This window comes from Patiria miniata, unplaced genomic scaffold (genome assembly GCF_015706575.1).
Source record: "Patiria miniata isolate m_02_andy unplaced genomic scaffold, ASM1570657v1 HiC_scaffold_19, whole genome shotgun sequence".
NCBI lineage: Eukaryota > Metazoa > Echinodermata > Asteroidea > Valvatida > Asterinidae > Patiria > Patiria miniata.
This window is the reverse complement of record NW_024037057.1, coordinates 12,792,579-12,817,653: the sequence shown is the minus strand read 5'-3', so window position 1 is coordinate 12,817,653 and position 25,075 is coordinate 12,792,579. Positions and strand designations below refer to the sequence as shown.

General features: G+C 40.4%; 1 protein-coding gene across 2 annotated transcripts in view; it reads left to right on the top strand.

Annotated features, from left to right (window-relative positions):
* The window catches only part of LOC119725831, a 125,084-nt gene continuing 100,009 nt past the window's right edge, over positions 1-25,075 (top strand). For both annotated transcript variants that reach the window (XM_038197419.1, XM_038197420.1), the window contains exons 1-5: positions 1-190; positions 14,665-14,831; positions 17,246-17,393; positions 19,849-19,914; positions 23,190-23,258. In XM_038197419.1, coding sequence (XP_038053347.1) covers positions 14,699-14,831; positions 17,246-17,393; positions 19,849-19,914; positions 23,190-23,258 — 416 coding nt within the window. In that variant the 5' untranslated portion in view covers positions 1-190; positions 14,665-14,698. The remainder of the gene's footprint in view (positions 191-14,664; positions 14,832-17,245; positions 17,394-19,848; positions 19,915-23,189; positions 23,259-25,075) is intronic.

The window sequence follows — 25,075 nt, the reverse complement described above, 5'->3', positions numbered from 1 at the left end:
GCGATCGTGAACGTACGTGTGCATTGATTGTCTTGCGTGGTATTGCCTTCAATTTCAGTTAACTTTGATTGCAAGAAAACGAAGAAAAAAACCCCCAAAAAACTACTTCTGTGGTCAGAATATAAGCTTCTTCGCAGTTGTTGCTGGTGATCAAGAGGTTAAATCATTGATGTGACACGATCGAACTGTGGTAAGTTAAAACTGGTTTGTACTTTTCACCGCGATAGTCAATAGGCCTAGTCATTCATTAATGGAGGGGCCCGGGGGGGGGGGGGGGGGGGGGGGGGTTGTCGGTGGGGTGGTGGTTTGGGGGGGGGGGGGCAGTTTTTTTTTTTTTGGGGGGGGGTTAGTGGGTTGTTAAATTTGACAAGCTTGTGCAGTTGTGGTGCCTTAACTTCAGAATCATGGCATGGGCTCTTGTGTTTTATTCCTTGCAAGTTGCATTGCTTAATTTATGCGCCTATCCTATCATTTGTTTCTTCCCACCCTCTGCCCCAGGTCCGATGTCGGGGTTTGGTCATGTTTTTCATGCCCCAGGGTGGGATTTTGGTCACTCAAAAACAGCATTGGCGACTAAATTGAAAGGCAATCACTAGTGCGCCGACAGTAATTTTGCCCGAAGGGTGGGGATTTTGTCACTTCAAAAGTGACAATCCCCATGTCTTGGGTGGGGCAGCCCAGGGGAGGGGGGGGGGGGGGGGGGAGGGAGGGAGGGGGGGGGGTGCGGGAAACAATTGATAGGCCTTCATTTAAAAATGTCAAAATTAGCACGTAATTCCGTTACCGAAAAAACGGCAAAAGTTACTTATTTCACAAATTTTCTTGTTTTTTTCCTTCAAATCATGTATGTTGAGAAAAGACCCTACCATAAACATAAATGAAAAATAAAAACTTTTAAATAGTAATTTCTTGGCATTTTTCCAAGTGGTAACGGAATTACGAAATTTCTCCAGATTATGTACATTTATTATGTACATTTATTATGTCTTTTATTGTGTTTTTTTGTGGTTTTTGTCATTATTATATTATATTTTTATGTAATCCAGGGCCCCCAGGGAGAACAGTTCATTGACAACTGATGGGGCTATCCTGGTAAAATAACACGAAATAAATAAATAAATAAATGGCGTCATACTAATGAACCGGAAGGATAAGGCGTATATTTATTATTTATTTATTTTGTGTTATTTTACCAGGGTAGCCCCATCAGTTGTCAATGAACTGTTCTCCCTGGGGGCCCTGGATTACATAAAAACATGATATAATAACGACAAAAATTACAAAAACACAATAAAAGACATAATGAATACATTACTAAAAATAACCCTGGAAGGAATTAAACCACATAAAATTAAAACCCTAAATTACAACAGACGACGTATAACCCAAGCAATGAAAACCACACAAAGTTAAAACCCTAGATTAAAACAGACGATGTATATAAACAGATTTAAAATGGAACCTTGATCCCGAGTTTAAAAACCATTGTCTTGTTTAAAAATTGACTTTCGCATTTCCCTTGTCCATTAATTAAAAGGCCTATACACCTGTAACTTTCATCTATTTATTTGCCCAGTACAGAGTTTTAAAAGACGTGAGATGGACGTTAAGCAAGGTGACCCGAGTTGGAGACCTGGGCCCAATTTCACGGCGCTGCTTAAAGCTATAGTCCATCATTTGCAGCTATCCGAAAAGTAACTGGCGTAATTATTGTTGAAAAACAAACTTGGTTGAAAGATAGTAAGGGAACTAAACTCCCTGTGAAATTATTCCTTCTGGGAAGCTGTCATTTTGAAGTAATCAACGAAAGAAGGCATTTCCAACGGTGATTCTTAAGAAGCACCGTAGGAAAATTTAAATTAGTAGTTCGTTTTGTTATTCGGCACAGCGCGCACAAGTATTGGAACGACGCACACGCGCGCGCGGTTGTTATAATTCGTCGGATCAGTGCGCGACGCCGCGTATAGCTGCAATTACAAAACAATTCAAAAACATGATTCAGTAACTTTTGATTTGAAATTGAGATCTTAGAATGCTGTTTTTCTCGGAATGTACAGCTGAAGCTTAGCTGAAACTTCATCAGGTTAGTTGTTCAGTATCCGTCATTAGATTTTGAACCCTTTTGTTGCTTCAAACGAACAAAATGCACAAATTACAAATGATGGACTATAGCTTTAACAGTTAGCAGAAAAGCTGTGTTTAGCATAGCAGAAAAATTTGCTAACCTTAAGCACTATTTCACGGCGTGTGTGTGCTAACGGTCACGCATGCATGGAGATTTCTATTGTTACGTCACTAAGTTTTAAAAGCAAATTTTTCCTCTGAAGTAAGCGTGTCTTTTGCTGTGCTTGTGCTTACAGTCTCCATGAAATAGACGGAGGCTCTGTTAGGGGCCATTCAGAATTTTCAATGTTTTAAAATTTCGACTTTTTTTCCAAATTATTTTGACCCACCCACCCACCCCTAATTTCGATTAATAAAAAACTGAACATGTTCATGTACATGCACTTGCATGTACATGAACTTGAACACCATGTACATGTGTGTCTAGTTCAGTGACGGCGTGAAGTTGTCGGTCTTCCTCTTTTATGTGATAAAATATGTGATACCTCACCAACAAGTATCTTTTGACGAAATTCAATCAGAATATTTATCAATTTTTAAAAAAATGTTTAGTTGTTGTTTTACTCGTTGGTGTCCCTGCCACACTGTACGATGGTGTGGCCGTGCGTTATGCACGAGGATTGTTTACTTTCGTTTTGACGGGGACTTTACTGAATAGAGTCTGGTGACTGTACATAGAAATTTCTTTGAATAAAAGTCGAATCGTTCATTCATGTGCACTTGTTATGCAAAGCAGGGGCAGTGGTTCAAGGATATCTATGTCGACTTGCAAAAAGTGTGCAAGAACGCGACTTGAATGCTTTTATGTGTTCACAATACAACGATGCTGTTTAGATATTTCACTGTGTGACACAGTGAGAAATTTTGGAATCATAATGGCGTCAGTGATACTTGCTGGGGAGCTCTTGCGTACGACTTTCTGTACTTTGGTACTGTTGTTTCCAAGACAATTGTGTGTACGGTAACCCGACGTACCCAGATTTTTAAAGACGAAATTGCCGACCTCAAACTTGTTAGTGCCATATTTGGCAACTATTTGTGCGTTATTAGTTTAATTAAACAAATGAACAGGTTAATTAAACATAGTACCATTGAAGGTACCTAAAAGTAAACATAACAGCATAGAAGACCGACAGACGAACATAAAATCTTACAAAATAAACATATTTGTCTGGATAATTTTTTAGGGCGTTACCGGCAAGTTAACACAAACTTGGTGTCAAATAGATCATGGGAGTTACTTTTCTATGACTTTTCATACAAGTTAAACATAAACTTTAACTGTATGACCTGCAGTGGCGTAGCCATTACGAAGAAGAAAATGAAACCTACTTCAATAAAAAGAACGATTTGATTAAAAACATGAAAGTAAAGACAACTATTAACAAAAATGCGGCAGTGGTTTCAAACCGGCAGCCCCGGCACAGTAGTCTAACGTGTAACCAATCGAGCTACCAAAGCGTTTAATAGACGGGTAGTTATAAATGTGATATATATTCGCAACAGTGATTTTGCAATTGCTGTAACGAAGCAGTTGAAAATCGCGTTACGGCTGCGGTAACGATGGCCACTATGTTTCTTTTAAATAATACATTTTCAATTAAATATGTTTTGTATGTTTTATTCCAAAACCTTTTTTTTTCTTTTTCTTGGGCATCTGCAAGCCTTGGATTTTTTTTGTTTTGTTTTGTTTTGTGATCTGCCTGCCAGGCAGACTGGTTCCCAGCCCTTACATTTTCGATACTGAATGTGGGGCGGGAACCAGCTTAGTCTGCGAGAATGGAATTATTGTGTGACTGCAAGGAATTCAAAATTTGTCATTGAAAATATCAATAAATTCTAAATTGTTCGCACCCAAATAAAAATGAAAATAATAAATGGAGGGGATACTGAAGACCAATTAATAAATAACTACCTGTACAATAACAGAGATTACACATTACACGTACATATATGAAAACCGAAAAGTTTTCAGTCAATATTTGTTTAATGTAACCATAGTAACCATGGGGGAATAGACTACATGTACCTGTAGTGATCACCTGGGCTTGATTCAAAAGCCTTATTGTGCAAAATTCTGTGGACCAGGACAATGCACAATGGATCTGTTGATGGTGTTTCCTTGAACTTTTCCTTAATCCTGAATATGCTGCTTTATGTACATAACATGTACACATGTATTTCCGTGTGGTAAAGATATCGATGCAGCAGAGTATAAGGGATTAGGCCATGTAAATTTTACTAAAATTTAGTTAAGTTAAAGAGAGATATACATGCAGGCCTACTATTCTGGAATACGTGAAAGCCAAGTTTTACAGTTACAGTTTTACTTAAACTTTAAAGATGCATTCCCTGTCATAATGCCATGCTACATGTATTTCGGGTTTCATACCGAAAAATAAATTTGTTTTTAAAGTTTCCAGCATTATGTTATTCACTTTTGGATGAGTCATTGAACGAAGATCATCCATCGAGGTTTAGTTATTGAATTTTCTTTTTTGGGTGGCGAAATTTGAATTAGCTGCGGCCCTATGATAAATTTGTTATCGCAAGATAGGCTGGTTCCCACCCACAATTAGCGTTGATAACGTACTGACCGGGAACCAGTCTGATCGCAAAGCATCTATTTGTGCTCAAAGTATAACCTTTTTTGGGCAAAGGCCCAAAAAGTCAAAAAAAGAGAGTTTTTTTTATTGGAATAAAATGTACAGGTTTAAAATTTATCAACAGAAATAAAAAAAATCAAATTTACAGCGTGAGTAAAAAAAAAAGCAGAACCCAAACCCCTAAAATATATTTCATATTTAAAGAAATATGTACATGTACCTGGTAGCACCAAAAATAAGAATGACTGGAAAGCCAATTTCATAAGTTTAGCCTACTTTTAGATGAAAATGATTTCTGAAATTGCTCAGTCTGTTCAAACTATACCATTTAAACGCATTGACCCTGAAACCTCTTTCGTCCAAAACTGCGATTTCAAGAACCGCCGTCACAATTGTCTTCAAACATCACCAGCGATAAAACTTCAGTTTAAAAGTGAAAAATATTCAACAAAATCCTTTTGAAGGCCCAAAGAAGTTCAATGTTACGTTAAAAGACATATTGTTTGCCTAAGCACGGTTGATACTTGTAAGTATTCTGTGTCATTTTCTTTGTTGTTCCAAACAGTCAAAATACACAATAAATTGCTTTAATTTTTTTGACGAAACAGGTTTATTTTTGATGCTACATCTTTCTTTTTTTTAATATGAAATATACTTTTTCCAGGTTTGGGTTCCACTGTTTTTTACTCACCCTGTATTTTACATACGCGTATGAGTACTAGTCTGAGTATCACCCGTTATCCACGGAGCCATCTCCTGTCTAACGTCTGATATGTCAAAGCATGCAGATTTATGCATTCGTGACGTCATTTCATCCCAAAATCAGGACTAACGCTGTGATTGGTCAATTCGAAAGCAGCATTTTGTAATACAACAACAGCCGGGAGCGCATTCGCGAAACATGATACCGAGCGCCGCGCGCTGTGATTGGTCAATTCGAATGCAGCATTTTGTAATACAACAACAGCCGGGAGCGCATTCGCGAAACATGATACCGAGCGCCGCGCGCTGTGATTGGTCAATTCGAATGCAGCGTTTTGTAATACAACAACAGCCGGGAGCGCATTTGCGAAACATGATACCAAGCGCCGCGCGCCGTGACATTTTTTTAAAATCCATGTCTATGACGCGCAACGGGTGAATGACCGAAGACCCGATAGACCTATAGAAAGCACCTGCTGATTGGTCAAAATCTAGGAAGTCAAGAGGCGGGGCCTTGCCTAATTAATCAGCGAATCTGCTCTCATATCATAGACCACGGCGAAAGCCGTGGTCTATTACATAGACTATATGAGTACATGCAGGGATGCTACTTAAATTTTATTTGTACCGTACATGTACCCGCTACACCAGATTCGAACCAGCCAACTGATCCTGCTAGCTCAGTGGTCGAGTGGTAAGACATCTTTACTAGAAAGCAGGAGGTCGTGGGTTTGAGTCCCACCCGAGTGATTTTTTCCAACTTTCACTCGGGTGGTAACACACATGAGTATACAGTGTTTATACGTTGGTGAAGGGCAAACACCTAATATTGCAGAGTTGTAATGACTCGAGTCAATGACTCGACTTGAGTCACTCGAGTCACAATATTTGGTGACTGGACTCAACTCAAGTCCCTATGGGCAGGGCAAATGACTTGACTCGACTCGAGTCACTGCAAGCAAATGACTCGACTCGAGTCCTTCATCAGAATGACTGGACTCAACTCGAGGAATGCTAATAAGACTCGAGTCCCAAAAATAAAAGCAAAACTTTGCGAAAAATCTTTGCAATGACTTACGCTGGTGTTTTGTTTACGTCACGTTCGACTGTTTGCGAATAATATGGCGATCAGCTGGCATCCCCTTTTTATTTTCATTAAGAGTCAAATGTGGTGTCACCACATGTACAGTGTAGTAGCCCGAATGAAAACTTTAAAAAGTCAAAAAATGACTTTCTCTCTTGTGTTTATGTGTAGTGTTCAAATATTTGTGACTCGAATTGACTTGAGCTATTGCTCGACTCGACTCGACTCGACTACACACTGTCGAGTCATAAAAAATCAGTGACTCGTTACAACTCTGTAATATTGATTTAGTTCACCCAACGCAAATTCATAGTGTATACAAACTTATGTATACAAACTTCAATGCAATTAAACAGTTTCCAAAGTACATGTATTATGAGAACACTTCAAACCACTCAAATTTCAAGTGGTACACATGCAGGGGAAGTGTTTGTTGAAAATTACAGGCCCACAACATCAAATATTGTGCAATTAATTACATTTGACATGATCAATATTGACTTAAAAGGGCTAATTGGTTGGCTAATTTCCTGGCCTTGCGCTGCCTACAAGTGCTTTGACACCCCTTAAACGCCCCACAATGGTTGATACTGAATCTTGTCAATATTGACTACAGCTTTGTGCAAATGCAATTGTTGAGTGTTTGCAGTTACTAGCTACGCTCCATTACATGTTCATTGAAAAGTGGGAGCTGGTTTACAAAGGAGCACACAGGGGGCCGTTCCACTTCAGCAAATACAGAGGTGTATGCCATCCATTGCCCTCAATGCACGGTGTTAAATGGAATCATTTGCTAAAATTGCTGTACCGGTATTTTCAGAAAAGAACTTTATTTCCCTTAACAAACTAAAAATCTTAACCAGTCGAGCGAAGCACTATGGTTGGAAGGCAGTTATAGTACATGTACATAAATTTGTAGATTCAGAAAATTGGTGTTTTTGCAATGCCGTAACGATAGCAGTTGAAAATAGCGTGGCTTTCATTCCGAGAGCGTTTCTGTGCCTCGTGCAATGAATTGAAAGCTGCGCTATGAATTGAAAGCCGCGCTTGCAGTTGGTCAAGAGAATTAAAGCGCCCTCATCAGTCGACGGCAAATGACGAGAGACGGCCGAGTGCGAGACTGCTGTGATCCTGGTGGACGAAAGTCTGGTAAATTTCACATTTTTGTTTGACATTTGAGGGATTTCAACCATCCCTAGAGGTACACATCAAGATAATATTTGGAATACTGAGGCTGAACATTTCGTGACCTGAGAGTTTGGAGGTCGGAAACAATTGAGAATTTTCTGCTACAGCAACTTCAATTGGTCTTTCTGTAAGGTTTGTAAAAACCTTACAGTTCTGGAAACTTGTGATAAATTACCATCCTTACTCTGGTGAACGTGTACGTGGCTCAATGCGGTTCATAAAAACGTCATACACGCGCATGCACCACCAACTAGCGCCCATTGGATAAACGCTGGAGTTGCGTTAACTTCCGGTTCCATTCGCGCTTCAATGTATAAGTGTTGTAGTCGAGTACTTTTTTCCAAGTACCGAGACTGCTGAGTACTTAGGTTGCCGAGTACGAGTAGGAGTACGAGTATTTGTACCTCCGAGTACTAGAACAGGTCTCCGAGTATGAGTACTTATACTTCCCGAGTACGAGTACTGTACCTCCGAGTACAAGTACAAGTACACGTACTTGTTTTCCGAATAGGCCAAACGGCAAATGGTTCATTGTGCGTAATTGGCCCAGGCTCAGTCAGACCGATATACAGACCCAATCACGGCTAGCTGTTAATTGTGTTATCTGGATGTGCACAGAGGAAAATCAGGAAACCTCAATTTCTCTACATTAGGCAATCAACCATTTCAAACTGAAAGTATCGATAAAATAAGGCCATGGTGTATAAAGTCAAGCTATACTATTTTCCCCCGAGCACTGCTATTCGAGTACGAGTACTTTGATGATCGAGTACAATTTTGACATGTCAAGTACAGATACCGTGCTGCCCGAGTACGAGTACTGTCATTTCGAGTACGAGTACTTTGACATTCGAGTACGAGTACGAGTACGAGTACTCTAAAAAAGGTACTCGAGTACTGCTCGAGTTCGAGTACCGAGTACGCGTACTACAACACTGCAATGTATGCTATGTGTGAAGTACGCATCGTTGAGTTGAGATGACGTCACACTAACGAACCGGATGGATAAGGCGTTGGACCCACAAGCAAGGTGACCCGAGTTGGAGACGTGGCTGTGTCATTTATTAAGAACAAAAACTCTTCCTTAATTGTTTTATATTTCATCTTTTACTTTTTTTTCAGATTCATTGCTATAAAGGACTATCATTCAGACTATCATTCAACCGAATGGTTCCCGGACTTTATTTCCCTTTAAAATAAAAATCCTCAAAAGCCACGTATTACGAAGAAGAAAATGAAACCTACTTCAATAAAAAGAACGATTTGATTAAAAACATGAAAGTAAAGACAACTATTAACAAATCTGCGGCAGTGGTTTCGAACCGGCATCCCAGCACAGTAGTCTAACGTGTAACCAATCGAGCTACCAAAGCGTTCAGGCTAGACGGGTAGTTGTAAATGTAATATATATTCGCAACAGTGATTTTGCAATTACTGTAACGAAATCAGTTGAAAATCGCGTTACGGCTGCCGTAACGATGGCCACTAATTTTTCTCTTAATAAAGTTTTAATTTAATTTGTTTTGTATGTTTTACTCCAAAACCTTTTTTTTTTTTTCTTGGCCATCTGGAAGCCTTTGAATTATTTTTGTGTGTGTGTCTTGGGAATAAATATGTCCGCCTTCCGAGCAGACTGGTTCCCAGTCCGTACATTCTCGATACTGAATGTTGGGTGGGAACCAGCCGAGTCTGCGCGAACGGAATTTTTTGTGTGGCTGCCAGGAATTCGAAATTTGTCAATGAAAAATATCAATAAATTTGAAATTGTTAGGGTGAAATTACAAATAGCAAGACAGTTCATCTTAAAGTTAAGTGTACCATGTTACATACCTGTACTTGGCAAAGTACATTTAAGCAGTTTCACAGTATAGCAAGGTTTATTTCCATACTTTCCACAAGCAATTAAAAATTTAAGTTTGCAAATAAAAAGGAGTGAATTATAATATAATAATAGTACCTATCTGAAATTATAAACAACTAAAGATAATAAACGAGGGTGAAATGTATGGGGCTTTTCATATAAACCAAGGCTTGAAGAGAACAGCCTACAGAGACATTGTAGCACAGTTAACATAGACAATTTAGGAATAAACACGAAAACAAATGGACATGTATGCATAACTGGACCAAAAAAAAAAATTGTCGGGACACTGAAGACTGAATAATAGATAACTACCCGCACAATGAGGCTAAAATATGTTAAATAACAGAGATGACGCATTTATATGAAAAACAGAATAGTTTTCAGTCAATATTTGTTTAGTGTTACTGTGGAAACCAAAGGGGAACAGACTATTGTAGTGATGTGGTTCATTTGTGTACAACTCCGCTTTATACAAAAGCCTTATCATGCTTATTGTGCAAAAGGCTGCGGACCAGGACAATGCACAATGGATCTGTTGATAGTGTTTCCCTGAACTTTTCCTTAATCCTGAATATGCTGTTAGCCTAGGTACATGTGCCTATGTACCGGTTCATAGACGTGTACTTCCGTGTGGTAAAGATATCGATGCAGCAGAGTATATATGGGTCATTCCACAGACTTGGGAAGCAGTGCATATGTTACATCCATATATTTGGTTATATTATTAAAAGTATCAATGCATTCTAAACAATTGCTCAACATAATATTTGTCTTAGGGTGTTTCAATACTTAAAGTTTGAAATTATTTGAAAGTATTTTGACAAAAATATGAGCAAAAATGTATTAATTCGGACGTAACATTGACACCATGTAAATGTTACATCCAAATATTCTTTTTTTGCCATTTTTTACACGTACATGTAAAATATTACCCAAACTGACATTGCATATTTACAACTGGACACCTAAGCACCAAGAAAAGCTTTTGCTTTGGTATAGTCAGGGTTCAAACAATACCTCAAGTGTGGATGTACTACGGTGTAAAAATCACTCAATGGAAGTGTGACATTTGGGTCTGACACCGTGTCAATGTTACGTCCACACAACCAAGCATTCATATCTGCTCCATTTGATGCCAGATTACCGTAACAAAAGCTTTTCTTATTGTGTTGCATCTATAGTAAGAAGTACGCAAAGTGAATTTGGGTAATGTTTCACAGAAATTTAAAAAAATTGACACCGTGTCATATTTGGATATGTAACACTGACACGGTGTCAGTGTTACGTCCAAAATGACATTTTTTGCTCATATTTTTGGCAAAATACATTGAAATGATTTCAAACTTTCTGCAGTAGTGAAACACACAACAACAAATATTATGTAGAGCAACTGCTAGCAAGGCATTCATGCTTTTCTTAATATGGTCATATGTCACACGTTGTTCCCCAACCCGGTGGATATAAGGGATTAGGCCTACTTCTTTGTAAATTTTACTCAAATTTATTTTAGTTAAAGAGACTATTCTGGAATACTTGAAAGACAAGAGGCCTACTTTATTATTTTAATTTTATTTCTGGTAATGAAACCAAAGATTCCTCAAAAGCTCCCTATAGGCACTGCCTGAAAAAACCTGTAAAGAGGAGACAATGAGAAAACAAATAGAAATTTTACTTAAAGGCATTCCCCGTCATGATGGCCACGCTATTTTGAGTTTCATCCCGAAAAAAATAAATCTGTTCTTAAAACTGCTGTTAATTTTCCAGCAACATTCCCTTTTAGATTAGTTAATATCAAACGAAGATCATCTACCAAGGTTTGGTTATTGAATTTTTTCCTCTTTTTTTTGGTGTGAAATTTGAATTATCTGCGACCCTAGGCCTAGGCCTACATGTAAATCCATTATCTCAAGATAGGCTGGTTCCCAAACACAATTAGCATTGATAAGTCAAAGTAAAAAAACAACCAAGTTTCTTGTCCCCGCTCGCTTCCTTTTTGGAGGCCGCATGGATTTTTTAAATTATTTTTTATTTTTGAAAATGTAGTAGTAAAACACCGAAAAAGTCTACAAATTCATCGGAAAATAAATACCAATACAACTCAAAATGACACTGTAAATATGTTCAGTTCTCTTGTCCAACTTGTCTTTCATCATTAAAAGTGTCTTTGAACAGTGGAACACCAACGGTTGCAGGAAATTTTGAAAAGGCGGTCATCTTGAAAAAATAAAAAATAAAAAATAAAAAGTCCCGCTTCCTCCCTTTTTAAAAAAAACCCAGACGAGAAACTATTTTTTTTTTACTCGGCCTAACGTATGGACCGGGAACCAGTTTGATGATCGCAAAGCATATGTTTGTGCCCAAAGTATTTATAACCTTTTTTTGTGTGCAGATACCCAAAAAGTCAAAAAGAGAGTTTTTGGGGGGAATAAAACCTACAGGTTAAAATTTATCAACAGGAAAAAAAAATCAAATGCACCGGGTGAGTAAAAAAAAGGGGAACCCAAACCCCTAAAAATATATTTCATATTTAAAAAAAAATGTAGCACCAAAAATAATAATGACTGGAAAGCCAATTTCATGAACTACTTTTAGATGAAAATAATTACTGAAATTGCTCACCCGTTCAAAGTATAGGCCTATACCATTTAAACGCGTTAACCCTAAAACCTCTTCCGTCCAAAAATTCGATTTCAAGAATCTTCGTCACAATTGTCTTCAAACATCACAAGCGATAAAACCTCAGTTTAAAAGTTAAAAGTATTCAACAAAATCCTTTTGAAGGCCTGTCTTTTAAAAGAAGTTGATTTTATACATTTGAATAGTGTTTATAATTGACCTATAAATATTGTCCAATTACATGAAATACAAATGGACACAGAACGCGCAAAATCGGAGACAAACAAGGGTTGTCCAAGGGGTGCGGCTAATTCGCAAATGGCGATAGGTCAATTTGTTTTTAGTCAGTCCTGAGTGCTTGTAAACTTCAATGCAATTAAACAGTTCCCGAAGTAAATATATGCCAACACTTCAAACCACTCGAATTTCAAGTGGTACACATGCAGGGGAAGTGTTTGTTGAAAATTACAGGCCCACAACATCAAATATTATTTTGTAACTACATTTGACATGATCACTGTTGACTTAAAAGGGCTAATTGGTTGGTTAATTTCCTGTCCTTGCGCTGCCTAGAAGTGCTTTGACACCTCTTAAACGGCCCACAATGGTTGATACTGAATCTTGTCAATATTGACTCAAGCTTTGTGCAAATGCAATTGTTGAGTGTTAGCAGTTACTAGCTATGCTCCATTGAGTGTTCATTGAAAAGTGGGAGCTGGTTTACAAAAGAACACACGGGGGGCCATTCCACTTCAGCACAGCATTGCGAAGCTGTTTGCCACCATTGTGCTCATGTATGGTGTTAAATGGATGGGCAATATACCACACTAATGGTCAATTAGATACCGGTAAGTTTATGGATGTTGCATATAATTAGGGTAAAAGATCAGCTAGTGTTTTCTTTCGTTTTTTTCCTATACCTTGCTAAGTTAAAGTGACTAGGACAAGAAAATTAGAGATGATATCTTTTTTATTTGACAAAATAACAGGTCTTTTTTTCTGTGTTATGCGTACATTGTACGTAACATGGACAGCTAGACACACTGCAAGAAAAGGGTGCTTCTAGCTAGACAAATAGGGGCCTACAGTTTTTAATAGGCACTTCTTCATTTGACATTTTATTGCTATCAAGCAAAAAATATAACAGTTTTTGCACTGGCTTCAAAGTTACATGTATGATGCACGTACGAACAGGGACAGACATTTTGTGACAAATGTCCAGTCTGTTCGTACGTATAAATCCTGATTATAAAATATCAAATAATTCTTCACATTGACTCTGAGTTTTCTAGGTTTTGACTGATAGCATTCCTCCAGGGTACATCTTCTGAAATAAGTCAACATTAGGGGATCATTAAATTTCATGCTTACTTTGTGACTAACGTAACACTTTTTAAAACAATATCCACTATCGGCCTATTTTCTAAAATACAAAACCAGTTAGGCTATATCCTTTGCCGGTGAGGATATTTGTTCAAAGCTTGCAATGTTTACAGCAAAAATTGAGAGACCAAGATTGTAGTTTTATCATCAAAATTTAAAGGTTTTCTCAAATGTCACACTTTTGGGCCCATTGGTGTGGAATTGCCCATATACAACATTTGCCAAAATTGCTGTAATTTTCAGAAATGGATAGATTTGGGGGGTTAGTATTTTATAGCAATTAATTGTTACACTGACTTGCTTGAAGTTTTATGTTCGTAGATGCTGGAAAAACCAAGAACAATCGTGTTCCTGTAGTCTGGTCCCCTGACCCCACTTAAGATGAAACAGAGCAATATATAGATAGACGTCGGTTTATCTACCGGTATGTAAGGTCAGGGAACCAGTCTACAGGAACACGGTTGTTTTTCTTGGGTTTTTTTTCCAGCATCTACGAACTCAAAACTTCAAGCAAGTCAGGATTATGTCAGCCGCGTTTTCCGCTAAAAAAACCCCTGTATCTGTGGTTGTAAAGGCATGAAAGGGGTACGTACATTTAATACAAATCTTTGCTAATAAACACAACGTCCAAACGTTGTGTTGGAAAGGATTGATTCTTCAAAATCACAACTTTTAACATTTTAAAGATGGCGTCGGCACGTGAAACGGATAAACTGCAGCCCTAATTATAATGTACCGTATTTTGGTATATTTAAATTACACAATTCCAGGGGTTACGATCGCGCAAGGCATGATGGGAAACAACATGGCGCTGCAAGATTGTACCCACGGGGCACGAGGTTGGGCTTTCATATCCTAGATTTGGAAAGCGTTACATGCAGAAATTCTTCAAAAATAGGGGGCACCATTAAGGTTTCCTTCTTTTTTTTTTAACCCTGTACATTGACAAAATGGGGCACCGCCAACATAGGGCTGGATTATTTACTCAGTAGACACTAGAATGGTATTCCAGAGGTTAAAACCCCAGAGTGCAAATTGATTTATATGATGAAATTCATTTAATAGGACAAATCATTGTCTTGTTTTTCTCTCAACAGACTTTTAAGCTGATCTAAGGATCTACCATTGACTATGGGTCGGTTGTTTCAAGCTGTTTTTGTCGTGGTGGTTACTTTGACTGGCCTCCGAGAAACTGACGGCACTTTCTTGGGTGCCGATTATTGGAATCTGCGGTATGGAGATCATGGAATCAACTATGAAACCGGTGGGTGTAGGGAGCAAAAATCACAGAAAAAGTAAATGTTCTTTCAGCAAAACAAAAACAGCTCAATAGTATGAAGCCCGGGAAGGGACAGGGTGGAATTATTTTTTGAAATTTGCTAATTCGTTCTCACGAATTGCTAATTCGTTTGCACGAATTGCTAATTCGTTCGCACGAATTGCTATTTCATTCGCACGAATTGCTATTTTGTTAGCACGAATTACTAATTCGTTTGCACGAATTGCTATTTCGTTCCCACGAATTGCTAATTCGTTCCCACGAATTGCTAATTCGTTCCCACGAATTACCAACTCGTTCCCACAAATTACTAACGCGTTCCCGGATGCACGAGTTAGCAATTCATTCCCACGAATTAGGAAATCGTGCGAACGAAATAGCAATTCGTGGGAACGAATTAACAATTCGTGCGAACCAAATAGCAATTCGTGCGAACCAAATAGCAATTCGTGCGAACCAAATAACAATTCGTGCGAACCAAATAGCAATTCGTGCGAACCAAATAGCAATTCGTGCGAACGAAATAGCAATTCGTGCGAACGAGTTAGCAATTCGTGCGAACGAATTAGCAAATTACAGAAACAAAATTCCACCCTGTCCCTTCCCGGACTTCATACAATAGGAATGCATGTGAATTGTTTTAATTTTGCTGACAGAACACTTGGAAAGAATTCCATATATCTGTAGGTACACCACTAGTTTTTCCCTGCAACAACTCATCAACTCATAAGGTCCGTAAACAGGGTGTCAAGTGGCGTACGTAAATGGAATTCTTTCCGAACACTTGCCATTTTGTGATCCATGGACAGAACTTTAAAAACGTTGTTTGTGTTCAAATTTCCATAACTTTTAAAGTACATACCGGTAAGTGATTCGAATGATTCTTGTACTAAAAGAAACTTATGATTGGGCTTTCATATCCTGGATTTTGAAAGTGCTACAGGCAAAACTTCATTCAAAAATTGGTGCTGCCATTTTGGTTTTGTTTTTTGTTTACTCGCCCTGTAATTAGATCATCAAGATCATATACAGCATGTAGTACAGTGGAACGCCGCTATATGCTGAACACCACTTTACCAAGCATTCGGCTATGGCTCCGCGCGCCAAAAAAAAGAGGGCGCGTTTTTACCTCTTTTGGGAGCTCCGACACACAGCGTTGCGCGTACAGTACTGTACTGGGTCGTGCGCGAAGTACGCACGACTTCCTGAATGTGCAAAGTTATAGCCAATGCATCTACGCGTGAGCGTCAGGCGTCGTCGGCGCGGGAATACGTTAGAATTTAACTTGCGATGGTCTCCTGGACTAATCCCCCCCTCCAATAACTTTGGATACTTTCGAAATATGCAGTGGATGGATCGAGAACCAGTCTAGGTCACCCTCAACTATCCTTTTCTGGCCGTTGATGGGGTACTTGTGCACAAAGCCCATTCTGAACATCCTTGGCTTCCGGTTTTAATGTATTAAAAGTACCGAACACTGTTGTTGTTGAAAAAAGTCAACAGATTAACACAAAATCTACCGGTTGTATTAAACGCTATTTGGTACACTTTTATTTCCCGAACATCAAACCACCCATGGTTACATCATGTTTGAATGTTGAAGAGCGATACATGGCTAATATTTCCCCAAGGAATAAAAGGGAAAACCACCCATTGCTAAAGTTTTGTGATGACTCCTCGTGCGGCCGCGGTATGTGAGAAATGCCAGTTCACTATTGGTCAAAAGAGGGTACCGGCGGTTCAAAATCGCTATTCTGAATGATCTTTGTTACTTGCAAGTCACTTGCAAGTCACACGCGACCCTGCACAGCGCTGTTCACTCACCTACATCAGATCTGTGATTGACTTGTAATGGACTTGTCACATTAATTACGCTTGTGATGGAAATACATGTATGATGTGACTTGTGATGGACTAATTGTGATGGACTTGTGATTTGGCTTTTGGTCAAGGGCGGATCCAGGGGGGGGCCAAAGGGGGCCATGGCCCCCCCCCAAAACGAAACCAATTTTTTTTTTTTTTTAATGTGACATCGCAATAAAGGCAGGCAATGAGTACACCACCATCTTTTCCTCAAAAAAAATTGGTTAAAGTGGTCAGAAATTGCCTCAGATCGCACCACAGAGCATCTAGAATCCAAAAATTTTTCGGGGCCCTAGCGGGCCCCGAACCCCACGCCGTAATTATTTAGACCCACTTTTTTGGGGGACCAAATTTTTTTTGGGCCCCCCCCAAAATTGTGTTCTGGATCCGCCCTTGCTTTTGGTGGACCTTTGATTTGACTTGTGATTTAACTTATTATAGCATTATCTAATCAGTGGTTTGACTTGTGATCTCGTCTTCATATTTGACTCGTGAAGTTCTGGGCTACAACTCTGTGAATTATCTTCTCCGCGCAGGTTCTAATATGTTCAACGGCCTGTGGTCAGCTTCGTCCTCTCTCAATGGGCACTACGGACGACCAGATTCTGACTACAGTTCAAGGACATGCACATGTTCCTGTAATGAGGTTGAATTGACTGTAGACTGCACGGGGACTACCACAGTGTATGTTTATTAACTTCAATGGCTCTGTCGAATATTATGTAGATATTGACTGCTTGGAGTGGTGTTGTAAAACTAGACTTCTCAGGTGATCCATGGAGCGGTCTGGTTTCCCGAGGCATAGCCGAGGGAAATGGAACGTTCCAGGATCACCGAGGAAGACTCGTTTTACTACGTTCACCGCAAGATAAAGCAGTAAATGTTTATGTACTTTTTTGTGGTAAGACAAGCGTGAGTTTCATGATAATCGTGAGTTCAATCACCGGCGCCCATGCAGTTGAACAACGTTTCAAAACTAAACAATCATGATGCGCGCGCGCACAGGCGCTCCAATCAAAGACTTTAAATGGGAGCTAGTTACCGGTCCCCATATCTTTGGGGGGGGGGGGCTGGGAAAAAGTCTAGGAGCAGGTGTATGGACCCCGTCCACGAGTGCCCCCTCAACGCTTACAAATGGAGAGTTGGGGGAGACCACTAGGAGGGACATTTGAGTGCATTGCTGACAAGTGTCTAGTCTAGGGGCTAGACGTTGTTATCATTTGATACGCGATATCCCGCCGCCGCGATAACCCGCCGCCACAAGAGGGCGTTATCACGACCAGCCAATATCACCCATGAACCTGTCTGAGAACAACGTCTAGGAAAATTCCGAAAATCTCCCCCTGAAAAAGAAGGGAAACTAGTGCGCATGCGCTACTTCTGCAGTTACGGTCCTTTTTCAGCCCCACGCATACTACACACCACAAAAATGCTGACCAGCACTACACAAGTCTTGCAGCATACTGAAAGACGAAATTTAAGAGTTTGGTTCGGAACTACAATGAATTGTTTAGAATGCGCGCTAGGCCAAACAGGTGCGAGCGCATTACACAACCGATACGAATTTCCCTAGACGTTGTTCCTGACAGGTTCGTGGGTGATATTGGTTGGTCGTGATAATGCCCTCTCACAGCGGTGGATTATCGCGTATCAAATCATAACAATGTCTAGCCCTAGACTAACAATCGTACATATAGCAGACGTTGTTGTTGTATAGGTACAGGATAACCCGCTGCCGCAATAACCCGCTGCCGCGAGAGAGCGTTATCACGATGAACCGCTATCACCCTCGAATCTCTTACCATGTACCACAAAAGAGCTGCCCATTAAAGTTACACAAAAGTCTTGCTGCATCTGGTATGCTACTGGAAGGAAGTAACGAGTTTGGTTCGGAACTTATATGAACGGCGCTACATATAGAAGAAAAACAGGTGTGCGCGCATTGCACAACCGCTACAAGATTCCCAAGACGTTGTTTTTGGTGGTTCCTGGGGGATAGCCGTTCGTCGTGATAACGCCCTCTCGCAGTTTCGGGTTATCGTGGATCTGCAACAACAGTGTCTTGCCCTAAGATTAAGGCCGTGTAGAAACGGGCTTCCAGAGCTACGGCTACGTCTATTGTCAGCGCGTCCCCGCGTATTTTCAATGGGCACAGACCTAGACCTAGCTCTAGACAGCTGATTCGGATGTAGCCTAAAGCCCGGTTCATACTCCATGCGAATGCGAATGCGAAGCCAATTTGACGTCATGAAACGTTCGCTGCGAAATTCGCCCGGGTTGAAATATGTTAAACTTTTACGAATTCGCAGCGCGAATACTTGCCACGACGTCACAAATTCGCGTTCGCTTTCGCGCATAGTCATGATAGTATGAACCGGGCTTACATGTAAGTATGATACAAAGACACTATGGGTCTGTGAACATTTGGGCGCGTGCGTATGTGCTCACGAGCCATACGCGCACGAACCAGTATGCGCATGCAGTTTGTAGAGCCCAGTGGGGCTTTCAAAAGTGGAAACAGAGCTTCATCTTCTGTTCATACATATAGAATCTATAACTGCGGCCGATTTCACGAAAAATGCGCAGCTACGCAATGTTTTAAATAATTTAAACATCTTGGACGAGGATTAAAACAGCATTTACGACGGTTGTTTGTGTGTGAATTTATTCGTTCGCAAACAGTTGTTGGATCACCTCAGCCTGCCATTTTGAAAATTATTTTGTCCGACTTCATTCGGAATTGTTCGGCAACTCTAAAAAATTATGTTACGAGTAAAATAGAAATTCATTTACTTCAAACATAACGTTGTGAGTGTCTTGTTGCAACCTTGATAAGTTGTGCAACAACGGGCTCCACGACAGTCCTGATTTGCTGGTAAAATTTGTCATTTTCAGTCGCTACGCCACAACTTACGCCACCTAAAATGATTGTGCAAGCTACGCCATCATTTATTGTGCAAGTCGCGGACTTACGCACTATCCGACTTTCGTGGAATGTGTCACAAGTAAAATGTTGCGCAGCGTGAAAATTTTGGCGCAAGCAGAGTTGCAGAGTGAAATCGGTTGCTGATGGTTCTAAAAAAATTCTTGTTCACATTATGTTTGTTGTTTGTATTTTGTTTTACTTTTCTCTACAAAGGACATTGAAGAACTACAACTTTGACAATTTGACCATCCATACATTCAACCCTGGAACCACAGAAATGTAAGTTCATGTATGTATGTATGTATCTCAGGACTTTGCCCCATGTGTCTCACACCGTCCTGGACTTCTTCCGTATCGTGAGCCACAAAGCGATGGGTGCTAAATTTCCTGAAAAGTTGAGTTTTCCTGAATTTGAAATCAAGACAGTTGTTACAATACATGTGCCTGTTTAAAAAGTGAGAACAAAATTAATTCCCTACATCTTGATATTTATTTACCCTGTAATTTTGAGGGGTACTGTGGAGAAGTTTGAAATTACTTGCAGGATTTTGAGAGGATAAGTAGATGTTTATAGAGGTTGGGAGTTTGTTCCTGTTTTTTAACTTGATATTTTAGCCTCTGTTGTAAACATGAAGTGGAAAAAATGTAAGTTAAGTTGTGATTGACTTGTGATTTTACTTGTATGACTTGTGATTTAAGTTGTTATTGACTTGTGTTTTGCTTGTAATCGACTTCTGATTGTACGGTACTTGTTATTGACTTGTGATTAAAGTTCTTGACTTGTGGTTTTGCTTGTAATTTGACTTCTGATTTGACTTGTGAAACTTGTGATTGACTTGTGATTGACTTATGATTTGAGTTGTGATTGACTTGTGATTTGACTTGTGATAGACTTTTGAACTGAATTTGTGATTGACTTAGGTATGACTTTGGATTTTGCTTATGATTAACTGAGCTATACCTACATGACCTAAGCCTTCTTTATAAAGATGGTCTTCCTGATAAGGATTGATATTATTCCCATGAAGTGTTTTTGAAACTAGGGATTCATATAAGATTTGACATTCTTGAAACAGAACGTGGTCCCAACTTGAGCCAGAGTCACCCAAGAGGGGAGCTCAAAATGAATCCCCTGAACGCAAAGCTGAGATGAAACCAAAGTTTAAAAAAAAAGAGCTAAAGTTTAGATGCATACACGCAGAGCGCCCTGTGTAGCCCATGCATGGAGCCCTTGTGTTGGTAATAAAAATAATAATAATAATAATGATAATACCGGTGCTTATATAGCGCAGTTCCAAATTAATGATCAATGCGCTTTACCGACAAAAACAAAGAAACAAAAACAGATACATTGAAAGAGTAAATCACATAAGAGATCAGGTGTGTTTTGAGGAGGCTTCTGAATGTTTGTGGGCTAGGAGCCACAGTCTGATGGTTGATGGGAGATCATTCCACAATCTAGGGGCACAGATAGAGAATGACAGTGTTGTAGTCGAGGCCACAACCTCCGAGGCCGAGGCCAAGGCCGAGGCCACAACCTCCGAGGCCAAGGCCGAGGCCGAGGCCACAACCGCGAGGCCAAGGCCAAGGCCGAGGCCACCACCTCCGAGGCCAGCTATCAAAACATAAAATCATTAAAACAAGGCTAATATAAATATAAATCACTAAAACAAGGCTAAGATTATGTTGGAGTTTTAACATCTTTTTAGTTGAATTCACTGAGTTTTGGAGTGCCTGGCTTACAAGTTTACAGCTTGCAATGGGTTTCCTCTTGTAGGGAGTCCGGCGAATTTTATTTTTTAAAGAAAGAAATTTCAAGTTTTGTATCAGTGAAAGCAAATTACACAACAAAATCAATGGCGTTTGAATCAGGCTCATAGGTGTTTGCCCTTTGGAGATACAACAATTTAAATGGCCAAATTTTGAGTTTCTATTCTGTAAGATTTACATTTTATTTACTTTTAGCATGTTTTATAAATCTTATTTTCAAAACCTATCAAAATGCTTAATATCATAGGAATCTTCATTAAATAAACAACAACTTGATTTTTGAATCAGCTTTTTACCACTCATAACCAAAAAGTTACGATCCCCCCCGACCTTCGCACTGTCCAGGCGCGCGCCGAGCAAACACCGCGATGCGACCAGACAATGCCAGACGGCCCGCCGTTACCCATGGGCAAAGCATAGTTCCAATCCCGCTCCACACAACGGGATAAGTGTCCACGCATTATCACTGTTAATACCGCAGTACCAGACAAAGTCTGGCAATAATGGCCAATCCCGCTCCAAACAACACGGCAACACGGAACATGCGTGCATGATATCACTCAGTTCATCAAAATGACCATGAATTCTTGGATCATCCGATTTGAATCCAATGGCGTCGAAGAATTTTAAGATCATGGCAAGAGGTAGGGAGTCCAGAGGTTTTGGCCGTATATCTGTAACCACGCAAAATTAGTCAATTTCAAACCGTGCTTATACATGTAATACGTATCAACATGGCTCTAAAAATACAAAAAGTATCCTGGTACCACGAGGAAAACTGACTCCTATTATTAAAACATTCATTTCAGAACTTTGCATTCATTTGGATCGAAAAACGAATTCTGAAATCGCGCTTTCCATATCGACCATTTGCGCCAAACATTACCGTGTGAGCCGGAAATTTCATTTAAATCACCGTGTAAAAATAAAATCTACTTGATAAATCGTAACTGTTTTTATCATATCTTTATGAAAAAAAATGGTACGGACTAGTACACTCGATCGTACCCAGAAAGTTCAGACTTTTACTGAAACAGTGGCCTATAAAAAGAAATGATTAAGCTTGCCGCACCTTGCCGCAAATCATTCTTAAAGGTCGGGGTACAGAGGCGAAACGAGAAAATGTTGTACAACACTGCAACCAGACTAGTCTACTACCACATGTTATTGTACGCAGATGGGATTGGTGCCAGACTTATTTAGGCTGGCACGCGGTAACAGTTATAACGCTTGCACGCACGTGGAAAGCTGAAGCGCAGGCCAGGCGAAGATGCTACGTACGTGAGTACGTTCAATGCAACCATTTCCAGTTCATTCGTGCGTACATTGTATATGCGTTCATGTCACGGAACCCACTGCGGCAGAATCTCGAAGGTTTGATACGGTAAAAATTAAAATTAGTTAGAATAGAAAACACATCAAAATGGGCGGCCTCGAGCCGGCCTCGACCGATTCGCCGAGGCCGGAAGGCTCCGAGGCCGAGGCCAAGGCCGAGGCCTTGCACCTCCGAGGCCAAGGCCGAGGCCAAGGCCATGAAAATCGGCCTCGAGGCCGGCCTCGAGACCTCCAACACTGGAGAATGACCTCTCCGCAACCATCCTTTGGCCCCATAGCACCACGAGCCGGGTTGTGTCTGTGGCAGAGCGTAATCCGGGTCGTGAAGGTTTGTAGAGTGAAATGCTGTTTGAGAGGTATATGGGAGTGAGACCGTGGATTGACTTGTATACATATGGTACCATTTGCAGAATTGTATTTGCAGAATTTGTTTTTGTTTTTTTGTCCAGAACTATCGTTGGTGGTCTCAAGAACGTCGACCGGGATGCATTCAGCCGTCTGGACAAGCTCACTAAACTGTAAGTTTGTCAGGATTTTCTTGAATGAATAGTCTAAGTCGTAGTCTACTTGAATTTTGTGCTATATGTTCGACACTGACTGACTGACTGACTCACTTTTACTTGTCTGTTGGCAGTGCTATAGACTTACGTTGTGCGAACCTGACCCCAAACCGACCCAACCCGAAACTGATTTCAATTCGGGTTGGTTTTTCCATCATTTTAGTAGGGTTGGGTCGGTTTGTGATTACGTTTTTCGGGTTTTTTTCCCTGATATTTTGTCGGGTTGGGTTGAGTCGGTTTACGGGAGTTCAGATCGGTCTCGGTTCGGATTCGGTCTTTATCTATAATGTTTCGGGCTGGTAAGGCCTGGTCAACAAAACCCGATGCGCAATATTACTATGGACCAATCAGTTGCAAGTTGCCCACTTTTGTGGTTCCTGGCCTGGCTTTCCACCAGTATTGGGACGCTCCAGGGTTAAGGTCACAATACACCTAGTTCACCAATCATTCCAGATAGAACTTTAGGGGAGTCAGGTTGGCGTAGGGGTACTTTCCTTGCCTTCCACCGCTGTGTCCCGGGTTGGAATCCCGCCCGGGTCAATATGTGGATTGGGTTTTCAGTCCCTGCCTGATTCCGTGGGTTTTCCTCAGAATATTCCTGTGGGCCTTTCCTCCCACTTCTAAAACTGTAATTTCTTGTCATTGTCATCTCTCTAGGTTTCTTCAGGCTTTCGAGCTACAGTGCTTAGGGTACTTTTGAGGAATCCTTGGTTTCATTACCAGAAAGAAATTAACTAAAAATCTTAATGCCTTTTCTTATCGTTGCCCGCTTCAACAGGAAGCGTTTCCCAACAGCAAAGGAATCATTGCCTGATTGGGAGGTGACTGTGAGGCAGGTTCTTTGATCCTCTCCCTCCATTCAGAGCAGAGCACTACAAATGCTGGGGCTTGCAGCTTTTTATGAATAGCCATTGTGCGGCAGGATTGTTGTGTCAATTGGCCAGCCATGTAGAGCACATAATACCCTATGTGCAGAGATAATCTCTCCATACAACAAAAGAGGATCAACTCCACAGACTAATGCCCTTTCACACCCCAGGCTCTACATGTATTTGTGATGAGTTGTCCAGCAGCCACAACAGAACGTAATCCTATAAGCTCTCTATTGTCGAGCAAAGTCCATGAGGAGTTGAGTGCACCCAACCGCGAAGGGTTTTGGTTGCCAGTCTGTATCGTTGCCTGCTTCACTGTGTGTGGGGGGCTTATCGTTTTTCTATCAGGAATGATTGATGATGAACCAGGTGTATTTTGATTAAGCCCCAAGGCTTACGTATGTTGGTATTTGACATCATGCACTTCCCTAAAGGGACGTGTTCAGCAGAGCTAAACAAATTTAATGCAGAGCACTTTTGTCGCTCATTGCTTCTCTTCACCCAGGAGTAAATGGGTACCTGTGAGGGCAGAGATGGTTATTGCGATCGATTTTAGCTGCTTTGCGCCGAAATGGCAGCATCGAGCTGTATACTGCCCAGGGACAGTGGCGTACGAGCACGGTCAATTTTATTGGGGGGTAAAAATTTTTCGAAAAGGGCACTTGCACATCCGTGTTGAAATGTAGACACGTTTTTTTCCCCGGACACTTGGCCTCCGTAAAATCAAATAGTTGGGGGGGGGGGGGGGCTGGTTGGTACCATCTGTCAGTAGGGGCGCTGTTCGAAACCGACAATTATGCACACTAACGGACAATATATGGGGCTTTTAATTGCGATGCATGCGCAAAATTAACAAAAAAGGCCACCACTTATTACTTTTAAAAGAGCCACTTGTTCAGAAAA